General features: G+C 48.1%; 1 protein-coding gene across 1 annotated transcript in view; it reads left to right on the top strand.

Annotated features, from left to right (window-relative positions):
- The window catches only part of SUV39H1 (suppressor of variegation 3-9 homolog 1), a 13999-nt gene extending 4930 nt beyond the window's left edge, over window positions 1-9069 (top strand). Inside the window, exons 4-6 of the mRNA XM_023519038.1 lie at window positions 6499-6645; window positions 6730-6859; window positions 7641-9069. Coding sequence (XP_023374806.1) covers window positions 6499-6645; window positions 6730-6859; window positions 7641-7774 — 411 coding nt within the window. The 3' untranslated portion in view covers window positions 7775-9069. The remainder of the gene's footprint in view (window positions 1-6498; window positions 6646-6729; window positions 6860-7640) is intronic.
- The last annotated feature ends 4129 nt before the right edge of the window (window positions 9070-13198 follow it).

Genomic DNA, 13198 nt, shown 5'->3' on the forward strand with positions numbered 1-13198 from the left:
CATCGCAGCTCACAGCAACCTCCAACTCCTGGGCTCAAGCGAGTCTCCTGCCTCCACCTCCCAAGTTGCTGGGACTCAACGCCCAGCTATTTTTTGGTTGCAGCCGTCGTTGTTTGGCGGGTCTGGGCTGGATTCAAACCCGCCAGCTCAGGTGTATGTGGCTGGCGCCTTAGCCGCTTGAGCCACAGGCGCTGAGCCACCCCGGCTATTTTTTTGTTGTTGTTGTCATTGTTGCTTTGGCTGGCCCCGGCTGGGTTCAAACCTGCCAGCCTCAGTGTATGTGGCCGGTGCTCTACCCACTGAGCTACAGGTGCCGCCATGCACAAAAGTTTTTATGATCAGTTTAGTATAGGATGCAGACATGCCTTGGACAGAAGTTGGTTTACCCCTCCTATAGACTTTCAGGACACTGGGGAAAAGCTGAATGTATTGGGCAGGCCAGCCACTATCGTAAACCCTGACAGCATGGCGTCACATACAGAAAAGTTTTTTGTTCGTAGAACAGTCCACTGTGGGTATTTGGGTAGGTATCCTTTCACACACCAACTAGGACACCTAGGCTCCTTCCCTGTTGTGCTTTTACTGTACCTTATAGGCTTGGAGTTTGGAGTTTCCACTAGATTCTTAACATTGCCCAGCAGGTGGGCTGGGGTGGGGGCTCAGTGGAAGGTAGAAGGGGAGATTTTTAACAGGCCAGGCATGGATGCAATGCACATCACTCTACCCACGCTCAGTTGGCCTTACCTCAGTGCAAGGGGGGTGGGGGTGTGCTTTAGCCATGTGCCCAGGTGGAAGACACAAGGGGTCTGGGTGAATAATAAATGTCTGAAATAGAAGGTGTCATATTTGTTACAAGGAGAGGTTCCTTCTCTGAGGAGCTGTAAAGTAGAGAGGGTCAGACTACAGAGGGACAGAGACATCCCTGAGGCAGAGCAATCTACATCACAGAGGACTCTGACAGTATGGAGGGGATAACTACACCCCAGATAACCCTGATGATCTGCTGAAGGAAGTGGCCACATGCCAGAGGACCTAACAGTCTGAAGGAAGAAGGAGGTGTCCATACCCCAGAGTAACCCTGATGTCTTGGAGGAAGAGCCTGGCAGTCTGACTTGGGAAGTGTCCACACCCACTCTATTCTTACAGTAAGGAAAAAGTCCTCATCCCAGAGGGATCTGGACAGTCTGGAGGATAGTGGGTCTACACCTAAGAGCACCCTGACAGACTAAAGGAAACGTCCATATCCTCAGTGTCCTCACATTCTGGAGGTGTCCAGACCTCAGAGGGACCCTAACCTCTAGAGGAGGATGTTTACTTACACTGGAGGCCCCTTATGGTCTAGAGGAGGGCCCCCGGCAGTTCTAGAGACCACACACAGCAGGAAGTGGCTCAGTCTCACACTTCTGACATCTAGAGGAAAGGCCGTCAACAATGCAGGATCCTGACAGTTGAAGAGTATACCCCACAGGCAGTGTCAGAGTCCCCTGGGCCTGATACTTTTCTGGCTACTCTTCCTTAGTGTCCTTACTCAACCATGCTGGAAACATTTCAGGGACTTCTAACCCCTGTCCCACCATTCCCACTCTCTACACATGTTCTCTGTGTACTACTCTTGGCCTTTCTTTTGCCACATTAAGTGACTTCCAGGCCCCTTCACTACTCCTATACTCATGAGTCCTCCTGATGGTGCCATAGGCCCCTGAACATTACCAGAGCCAACTCATCTTTCCGCACCCTCCTCTGAAGAGGCAGCACCACAAAGTGGTCCAGAGGGAGCTTGCCTGAGTGAATCCCAACTGCTACACTTATCATTTAACCCCTGTGCCTCAGTTTCCTAATCTGTAAAATGGGAACCATAATAGCATCTACCTCCTACGCTTGTTATAAGAATTTATTTTTTTGCTGCTGTACTAAAGCAATGTCTGGCTGTAATAAGAATTAAATGAGTTTTATGTCTGAAGCACTTGGAGAAAGCATTTGAGCAGTGTTCAGTATATACTAAGTTTTATATAAATGTTAGCCAGTACCATCTAAAATTCAGAAAACTGGCTCAGCACCTGTGGCTCAAGTGGCTAAGGCGCCAGCCACATACACCTAAGGTGGTGGGTTCGAATCCAGCCCTGGCCCACCAAAACAACAATGACGGCTGCAACCAAAAAATAGCCGGGCGTTGTGGCGGGCGCCTGTGGTCCCAGCTACTTGGGAGGCTGAGCCCAGGAGTTGGAGGTTGCTGTGAGCTGTGATGCCACTGCACTCTACCCAGGGGGATAGCTTGAGGCTCTGTCTCAAAAATAAAATAAAATAAAATAAAATTCAGAAAACCAAAGGTTTTTTTTATAACCCATCTGGCTCTGAGACCCAAGTTGGCTTATTTATAGTCTTTATTTATCGTACTTGGGTGGTGAATATTCATACATTTTATTAGAGAAATATTAATTTACTTGATTATGTGGTGGTGTTCCATCCACTATACCAGGGTGTTAAGTGATCGAAGGCATACACCCCTACCTGTATGCCACTTGAGACAGTCAGGACACCAACAATCTGCCCTTCACTCCTTTGTGCCCTTCCACATCTGGTCAGAATTTTCACATTCCTGTGGAGTATTCCCACCCTTACCTAGCAGAATGTCAGCCTACTTTGCACATTCAAAACATGCATTTTATTCCTATTTTAACATCTCTGCAATGAAGATGAGTCTTAATTTAATTAAATGATAGTATATCATCTAATTAATGTTGATTTCCCCTGTCTTGATAAAGGGCATATAAAATAAGGATGCATTATAGACTTCAACAAGATCCGGTCCTCATAGCCACTCCTAACATTGCTCAGTGTCCTATCAAAAACAAAGACACCTTTTACAACCACAATCTTGTTGGATCTTTACGAGATTCTGTCACTGTCATTCTCATTCTATAGATAAGAAAACTGAGGCCTACCCAGAGAGGAGTAGTAATTTGCTCAAAGTTACAAAGGTAGTAAATTGGGTTAAAAAGGCCCAAGTGCCTGAAACTGGTGGTCTACCAGACCTGGTGGCTTTTTTTTTTTTTTTTTGGCTGAAAAAACAGGCGCAGAGAAAGAACGTTCAGGATTGCATATCCAGGAGGGGGCAGAGCAATAGCTGACTGCAAGTCTTCTAGTACCTGTTCATGTCAGCACCCTTTCTTTGCAAGCTGCCAGCTTATGGCCTATGTCTTCCTTCTCAATCATTCTGGAGAACTGCTAGGGAAAAGGGACATGGCCTGATATTTTCCTGAATTTTCCAAGAAAACCAGCCATTATGCAGTGAGACTAAAAAGAAGACAAAGGAAACAGAAACCGTTTGTGCCCTGGAGGGCTTGTAGTATGACTCATTCCTGGTGAGACTGGAAGAGCAGGACAGGCGGGAAGACAGAGACCAGGGAGGACGGAGGAGCTACAAAAAGATGGCTCAGACACCACCCAGAATGCCTGTGGGCCTAGGGGACACTGCCCTTTGATCCCAGGGATTAATAAGAGAGGCAGCCAGCTTCTGAGGTGGGATGGGAACTAGGAGGCTTGGAAGGCTGCCACAAGGAATTCTCCTGGAGGTAGAGGGAGACTGACTTTTCACATATTCCATCTCAAAATGCTTCTGTGGGCTTGGCGCCTGTGGCTCAAGTGTCTAAGGTGCCGGCCACATATGCCTAAAGTGGCGGGTTCAAATCCAGCTCGGGCCCACCAAACAACAATGATGGCTGCAACCAAAAAAAAAAAAAATAGCCAGGTGTTGTGGCGGGCACCTGTGGTCCCAGCTACTTGGGAGGCAGAGGCAGGAGACTCACTTGAGCCCAGGAGTTGGAGATTGCTGTGAGTGATGCCACGGCACTCTACCCAGGGGGACAACCTGTGGCTCCGTCTCAAAAAAAAAAAAAATGCTTCTGTGGCTCCTTCTGTATCCCTCAGGAGAGAGTCCTCATTCTTCAACCTGGTGTCAAAGCCCTTTTTATGATCTGCACTTGCTTTAGAGGATGTATCTCTTTTCCTTTCCCCCTCGAACCTTAAACACTGTATTTCCTAATCAGTATCTTGCATATTGCATAGTGGGGGTCTAAATCTGTCTCTATCACCAGACAGTGACCCCTGATGGTGGAGACCAAGTCTGGTCCCTGTGTCTCTCCCATCAGACTGTGAGCCTTGAGAGCTGGGGCTAGGCATAGGGCAGGCATCAATTAAAAAAAAAAACTGAATAAATGAGTCAACAAACAAAAATTGGGTATGGGTAGCCAGGTTCCTTAAGGAGTGGAGCTGGGGCATGGACAGTGAGTGTGGCTGAGGGCACTAAATCTTGGTTTGCTCAAGGTATCGTTGGCACAGGCTGGAAGTGATGGCAGAGAGGAAACAGTGAGGACACCAGCATGGTCATCCTGCTAAAGGGACAGATTTGCAAGTCAGAAGACCATGGTCACTGGCCCACATGAGGATGAGCAGGGAAGGAGGCCTCGGCAGGTCTCTGGCAAAGGGAGAGAAAAGGTAGGAAGAGGCGTGGGAATGGAGTGTTTGAGCTTCCTGGAGGACCACCACTTGGACAGAGGACAGGTCGCTGAGCCAGAAAGCAAAATAAAAATAAATAGCAGTTCCTGTGTGTCTGCTGTGCAGTGTTCTGGCACTGGCCTCGGCGGGCAGGGCAGAGAGGTGGAAAGAAACCCAGGCATGGAGGTAGAGCAAGACCTACCCTGGTCTGGGGTCCCCCTAAGCTAAGGAGGGGGCAATTATGGGTGTAGGGAGTCCCTCACCCAAGGAAGGGCATGGCAACTATACTTGGGGATTGCCAGAAGGCTGTAGTTACTGGCCTGTGAAAGAAGAGGAGACATGGGACCAGAGAGGGGAATCTTGTTGGGGTCAAGTAGGGTAGAAGATCTAATGACACTATTTGGGAGGTAAGGACAGGCTGGGGCTACGGTGGTACAGCTGCAAGTTTACTAGGACACATGAGGATCCAGCTGTGGAGGAGATGACTTGGGAGGAGACACTTGTCTTGAGCACCAGTTGTCCCACTGGGAAGCAGTTATCAGGCTGAAAGAGAGCTTCTCTCACCCCTACTCCTGTCTCTCTTCATCTTTCCTCACCTCCGTCATTCGGTCTCTGAAGACTTTGACCTCAAGCCTTTCTTACCATCTTAGACTCTCAGGGGTCTTGGTCTTCTCTCTGGACCTTAGTCTTCAATACAAGAGTCAATCTGTGTTTCTAACCCTGTCTCTAGAGGTCCCGTCTCCCTGCTCTCTGTGGCCTCTCTAAGGTCTGCAAAGCCCAAGCCAGATCTTGCTTTCTTGTGCTGGATCCTATGCTGTCTCAGGTTCCCTTGCCCTGGGTCAATGTCTCTCTCAGTGGTGACCTGGGTCTCATTCTTCCTTGCCCTTGCTTTAGGTCTTGCTGGGGGTGGGGAATCTGCTCTCTTTCTCTGTCTCTATATATGTATATATAATTTATTACTGTTATTGTAATTATTTTCTGTTGCTGGGGCTGGAGTACAGTGGTGTCATCACAGCTCAATGCTCCCTCAAACTCCTGATCTCAAGCAATCCTTCTGCCTCAGCCTCCTGAGTAGCTGGGACTATAGGCACCCACCACCACACCTGGCTAATTTTTCTCTATATTTCTGTAGAGATGAAGTCTGCTATTGCCCAAGCTGGTCTCGAACTCCTGGGTTCAAGTAATCCTGCTACCCCAGCCTCCTGAGTAGCTTGGACTACAGGCTTGTGCCACCATGCCTTGCTTTTTTTTAAAAAATTAATTGTTTGTAGAGACAGGGTCTCTCTATGTGACCCAGGCTGGTCTTGAACTCCTGGCCACAAGTAGTCCTCCAACCTTGTTCAGGGATTACAGGTATGAGCCACTGCATAGGCCCCTTCTTTCTCTGTCCCCAGGTCACAGGAGACTCGGGAATTCTCTGGCAGTTACTGCTGAGCTGTGGCAGGAGAAGTTTACTAGATGCTTTCTATTTTTTTTTTTTTGAGACAGAATCCCACTGTGTCACCCTCTGTAGAGTGCTGTGACATCACAGCTCACAGCAACCTTAAAACTCTTGGGCTTAAGCGATTCTCTTGCCTCCCAAGTAGCTGGGACTACAGGCACCCACCACAATGCCCGGCTATTTTTTGTTGCAGTTGTCATTGTTGTTTTAGCTGGCCCGGGCTGGGTTTGAACCCGCCAACTTTGGAGTATGTGGCTGGCATTGTAACCACTGTGCTATGGGCACCAAACTACTAGATGCTTTCTTTTATTCTAACTGGACTGTGTGGCCAGCCTCCCCTCTCCCTTGAGACTCACCAGGCCATCCAGAGGCCTAAGGAGGGTCAGGCAGCGGGCAGTTGCAGCCCAGCCTCCTAAGAAGGGCTGACACCCTCTACATTGCTGCCCCATATATGTCCATGGGGAAGGGGTGCTTCCTGCTCACTGTCCTTCAGGGCTCAGAAGCTGTGCTGGCTTTATTGACCCTTCAGGCTAGTCTCCCCTTGCCCATTGCCCCTTTCCCAGATCATTACCTCAGAGGAGGCAGAGCGGCGGGGCCAGATCTATGACCGCCAGGGTGCCACCTACCTTTTCGACTTGGACTACGTGGAGGATGTGTATACCGTGGATGCCGCCTACTATGGCAACATCTCCCACTTCGTCAACCACAGTGTGGGTACCCCAGGCAGGCGGGAGGGGGGTGAGGAGGGGCAGACTGGGGCTCTCCTCACTCTCCCACTGTTCTTTCTCGCCCAGTGTGACCCCAACCTGCAGGTGTACAATGTCTTCATAGACAACCTTGATGAGCGGCTGCCCCGCATCGCTTTCTTTGCCACAAGAACCATCCGGGCAGGCGAGGAGCTCACCTTTGATTACAACATGCAAGGTGGGGGTGGCAAGGGACTGGGGGCAGGGGCATATAGTGATGTGGGACATGAGGACCCTTCCCCAAGGCACACCCATCACTCAGAGAAGCAAAGGAAATTCTTTAGCTGGAGTTTTATGATGCTATTCCTGATTCTCAGTCTCCCATCTGGACTTCTAGACCCCTGCCCACCTTCAGGTCCCCTCATGCCCAACCCCTGAATCCCAACCATGAGACATTTATACCAGCTTCTCCTAAGACTTCTTGGGGGAGATGTTTGGCTGGAGAATTAAGACACTCCTGATTCCAGTCTTGACTGAATGACCCCAAAACTCCTACCCACTCCTAATCTCCCTTGGCCTTCCTCATTCCAAGCCTCTGGACAACGCTGTGGTTCAGCCAGTCCCCTCCTTGACAAACTAACCACCTCTGAGACACTTAAGGGCAGATCTTTGTCAGGAGAATTCAGACATCCCTCTGGACACCCAGGTGGCTTTTCTTTCCTGACCCCTGCCTGAACAATCCTCCTGGTTCCCTCCTCACTCCCTGCTTCACCTAACACCCTTCAATGCCTGGCCTAAACACCCCATCTTCTGACCCCTGACCCTAGCCCCAAACCAGCAACCCTAAGATCCCCTCCTAACTCAAATCCCAGAGCTGCACCCTGCCACCAAGATCCCCATCTCATGGTAAACAGGGTAGCAGGATGCTTCATCCAGGCCTTCTAACAAGTCCCCTCCCTCCCTCCCTCCCTCCCTCCTTTCCCACCTCCCTCTCACCCTCCCTGGCTGTGACTCCACAGTGGACCCCGTGGACATGGAGAGCACCCGCATGGACTCCAACTTTGGCCTGGCTGGGCTCCCTGGCTCCCCCAAGAAGCGGGTCCGTATTGAATGCAAGTGTGGGACTGAATCCTGCCGCAAATACCTCTTCTAGCCTTTAGAAGTCTGTGGCCAGACTGACTGAGGGGGCCTGAAGCTGCCCACCCCTCCCCCCACTGCTGCCCTCCTGTCAAGGAATGACAGCCAGGGCCTTGCCTGCCTCCACCTACCCCACCTGCTCCATGCTCAGGGCTGTGGCCAGGACCGACTCCAGGAGTCACCTTTCCCTGTCCCAGCCCATCTGTGGGTTGCACTTACAAAACCTCACCCACCTTCAGAAGTGATTTTTCAACATCAGGACTTTCTGCAGTTGGGATTCCTGGCCCATTAAGGAGGTCCAGGGGGTGAGCCCTAGCCCAGCCTCAGAACAGAAAGATGTTTGTTTTTGCACCTGCTTCTGCCTGGAGCTTGAGGGGTCTGCTGCAGGCCTCCTCACTACTGCCCAAAAGGTATGGGGAAGCAACCCCAGGGAAGGCAGGCATCAGAGCCAAGAGTTCCCAGTGGGACCTCTACCAGGTTCCCTGACCACAGAGACTCCGTACTAGTGAAGAAAATGGGGTCTCCAGGGCTGGGGGCTGAGGCTGGTTTCTGCTCATGAAGGGGAGTAGATGCCTATGGCCTACTGACCAGTGAGAGGAAGACAGTTAGACTTGGCCGGACCTGGATGTGGGCTGGGCCCAAAGCTCTGCTTTCAAGGAATACAGAGAAGATACCTAGGGCTCTTGGGAGCTCTGAGGATGCTGGGAGCCCTAACCTGGGATGTGATGACTGCTGGGACTGCTCAGAGCTGGAACCAAGATCTAGATAGTCCATAGATAGCACTTAGTACAAAAATGTGCATTGATGAGGTGCCAGGCACTGGGTGGAGCACCTGGTACACTTGGATTGTCTCAGGGAAGCCTTGAAATCCATGGAAGTGGGTACCAGGAAAGGGCCCATATGGCAAAAGGTAAAGTACAGGCCAAGAATGGGGAGGAGTTCCCCACTAGAGGATGGGGAAGTGGTAGCAAAGCCTCTGCTGCCTGCCGGCCCCAGCCCTTTGTGCTCACCCTGGGTCTACTGGTCTCAAAAGTTACCTATCTGCAAATGTACATACAAAAGGCAAAGGTTCTGATGGCTGCCTCACCCCTTGCTTCCTCCTCCTATGAGGCCTTCCCTAGAAAGCCTTTCCTGACTACCTGTGCCCAGAGTGCCCCTATGTGAAGACTGTGTGTCCCGCTACCAGATGCCAGATGTGTGTGTCTATGTGTCTATCCTGCCCTCTCCCCCAGACTCACCTTCAGGCATGGACTGAATCTGGTTCTCCTCTTGTACACCCCTCAGCGCCACCCAGCCTGGAGTGGGCATCAATAAATGAATTATTGACTGAACAAACCAAGGTGTGGGGGATTGACGACCTTGTGTTGTGTTGGGGGTAGAGCTGTCCAGAAGTATGTTCCTCAAACCTCAGCCATCTGATTAATCTTTCCAATTCAGCCCCTAGAGTATACCACTTGCATTATCAGCTATGTAACATTTTGACCTAAAATAACCTTGCTTTATACTTAAATTTTAAAATGAAGCAAACTAAATCCACTGCTGTCTAAATGGACAAACCATTTGTCATAAACAAAACTAACCAGAGAAATAAATACAGTAGAAATACAGAAATGTAATAAAATTCTAGCAGGAACTTCCTTGCAAAGCCTGCCTCCTGCATCAAAAGGAAAAAAAAGTATGTGTGTGCTGGGGAAGCTTTTTCTGCAAATATTCATTGAGTACCTGTTTGTACCAGGGTATAAAGCAGAGAACAAAAACAATGTTTCAAATATACTTGTTTTCATCATCCCTATATCTGGATGTGAGCTAGTGTTCTTTGTTCTTGTTGTAAGATCTCATATGCTATGACACAGATACCCACGTATTTGAAAAACCTTACACACAGGTAGACAGGATCCCAAACAGCCTACTCATACCCTGTGTCAAAGATTCTAGGATACAGGCTTCCAAATAGCTCATAGATCTTATACACTGAATACTGACCCCGAAACCTTGCATCCTGGGATTATCTATAAAAGCTCAGAGCTCTCATACTTGGACCCCATATAACTCACAGGCTTCATTAAAACAACAGGGCACAGACTCTTAAACAGCTCTGAGATTATATGCTGCCTCATACACTGGGATTCAGGTTCCAAACAAACAGAGAACTTTCCTTCTGTAATGGAGCTCCACAAATATCTCAAAGACCAACCCATACTATCTGGAGCCTTCACATCCTGATCACTGACTTCCACTGCCCAGAGATTTCATATCCTGGGACCACTAAACTGAGGTGTCAAACCCTGGATACAGACCTCCCAAACACCTGAGAGACCTCACACTCTGGACTCCTGGCCTCAAGTGATCCTTCTGCTTCAGCCTCCAAATGTGTTGGGATTAGGGGTATAAACCACCACACCCAACCACAGATCCTTAAGTGGTTCTAAAACTTACCCTTGGACACAGACCCCCCAAATCGCTCAAAGACACTCTAAAAAGCAGACCATTAAATATCCCAGAGACCTCACTTCCATGTGAACATAGTGCCACAAACAACTCTGAGACTCAAGTCTCAGACACAGAACCCAAGAGCTTAGAGATCTCACAGGCTGGAAACAAGCTACACTCAAGAAAATTCAGACCTAGGAAACAAGTCTATATATAGATAACGTAGGGACCTTACACCTCTGACATAGACCTCTAAACCGTTCAGAGTCAGGACACCCTAGAATAGACTACCAAACACTTTGGAGACCTCACACTTTGTAACCCACACTCCCAAAAGAGCTCAGAGACCTGAAAATCTGATTACAAACCAACCTAAAGCTCAGAGATTTCATTTACAAGTAAGGAATAAGATGTACAAATTTATCAGAATTCACAAACTGGAACAAAGATGGACAAATAGTTGAGAGCCCTCACACCCTAAACACAACACAAGAGAGCTCCAAAATTACATATGCTGGAACACAGTCCTTAAAACAGAGAGCTCACACATTGGACACAAATTCCTGTTTGGAGATGTCATTTACTGGACACAGATTTCCCCAAAATACCTCACGACCATTATATGCTAAAACAGGTCCCCAAACAGCTCAGAGGCCTTACAGACCTGAAAATCTGGACACATACCCTCTACATAGCTTACAGACCTCACTTTGGGATACAGACCCTAACATATATCCTGGACATAGATCTCAAATAGCTTAGCAACCTCATATCTTAGGCTCAAACCCCAAATAGTTCAGAAACTTCACACTCTAAACATAGACCTCTAGGCCTGGTATAGTGGCTCGGGCCTATAATCCTAGCACTCTGGGAGGCAAACTTGAGCTCAGGAGTTCAAGACCAACCCAGAGTGAGACTCTGTCTCAAAAAAAAAAAAAAAAGAAAAGAAAAGAAAAGAAAAGAAAGGAAGAAAGAAAAGAAAAAGGAAAAAAAATAAGCTGGGCACGGTGGCTCATGCCTGTAATCCCAGCACTTGGGAGGCCGAGGCAGGTGAATTGCCTGAGCTCACAGGTTCAAGAACAGCCTAAGCCAGAGCAAGACCTCATCTCTAAAAATAGCCAGGCTCTGTGGCGGACACCTGTAGTCCTAGCTGCCCAGGAGGCTGAGGCAAGAGAATTGCTTAAGCCCAGGAGTTTGAGGTTTGAAGTTGCTGTGAGCTATGACACCACAGCACTCTACCAAGGGTGACAAAGTGAGACTCTGTCTCAAAACAAATAACTATATAAATACATAAATGCAGACTTCGAAACACTTAAGAAATATCATACCCTGGACTCAGACCTCAAAATCATTCTTAGAATTCATATTTTGAACTTATAACCAGAAAGATTTTGGATACCTGGAAGTCATGGATACAGATCACCAAACAACTCTACTTTCTGTGCAAAGTTGACCATGAATAGCAGAGAGACCTCACAACTGTGACACTGACCCAAAACAGCTTAGGGAATTCACATGGTTTACACAGGCTCCCTAACAGCTCAGAGAACATCTAACCTGGGATACAGTTGAGAGGTATTACTTCCTGGCTACATAGTCCCACATGGCACAAGCACTTCCCATTACGGGACATAAACCCTCAGAGAGTTAACCTCACAACCTGGAAAAAAAGACCCCCAAACAGGCCAGAGACCTCACATAACAGACATGCAATGCCAAAATGCTCAGAGTTAACAAACTTTACCCTATAGGACACAGACCCCTAAACAGCTCAATGACATACAACCTAGGCACAAACCCCTAAACACCTGAGAAACATCAGAAACTGAACAGAACCCCAAACTGCTCAGAGACCTCAAACCCATGAAATAGACCCCTTCAGAGACCCCATACATTGGAACTGAGACTTCTGCAACAGGAACTACCTTGCCCTTGGGAACATAACCCAGTAGTTGAGGGACCTCACCACCAAGGAATATACAGATCAGAGATTCACACTTTGGGACACAGGAGGTGATGCACCTCCAAGGCTTGAAGCAGTCACAAGAAATAAGTAGAAATATATCAGACTCTGGACATAGATGATGAAACTGCTCAGGAAAAACAACCCTAATACAAACCCCACAACATCATAGAGAACTCATTTTGGGGGACATTGGCTCAAAAAACAGTTTGGAGGGGTGACACACAAACACATCATAGTTCTCACACAAGGATCACAGACACTTCACACCTGAAAAGACAGACTTCTAAGTAGCTCCGAGACATCATATTCTGCACAGAGACCACCACAGAGTTAATAGATGTCACATACAGAGACCTCAAAATAGCTTGGAAAAAATCACTCACTGGTTCACACACACCCATTAAAAGCTGAGATCTTGATCCTGGAACAAACCCCTAATGAGTCAGATATATCACACTCTAAAGCTGAGACCTCCCCAGCAGAACAGAGACTTCACACCTGAAAATATATCCCAAACAGGTCAAGGAACTTTGAAACCAAAAGAGCTCAGGGATCACTTATCCCAGGACACAAGCAGCTAAACAGCTGAGAGACCTCACAGTGTAAACACAGTTGCCCAAACAGCCCAGGAAACTCAATCCCCTGGAATGCAGACCAGAAAATGTGCAGAACCCTCAAATTCAGGATTCAGAAATCCTTCTGAAATTTAGGGTACATACCCCAAAACACAGTTCAGAGAATTAACATGCTGGATGCAGAATATCAAATCCTCGTGTGGGACATATGCACTCAAACCAATCAGAGACTTCACATCCTGGGCATATAGGCCATGTATGTTCACCAGGGAAAAGCACAGATCAGGGACCACACTCTGTAACTGACATACACATACAGAGCTCAAAAAATTCAAATTCTAGGAAATATACCCCCAAAATAACAGAGACTTCACATCCTGTAACAAACTCTCAAAAAGATTAAAAACCACCACACAAACTGAGACATACATGCAGAAATATTCCAGGGGCTGAGTGAGGTGGCTCACAC

This window comes from Otolemur garnettii, unplaced genomic scaffold (genome assembly GCF_000181295.1).
Source record: "Otolemur garnettii isolate 467f Iridium unplaced genomic scaffold, OtoGar3 scaffold00153, whole genome shotgun sequence".
Taxonomy (NCBI): Eukaryota; Metazoa; Chordata; class Mammalia; order Primates; family Galagidae; genus Otolemur; species Otolemur garnettii.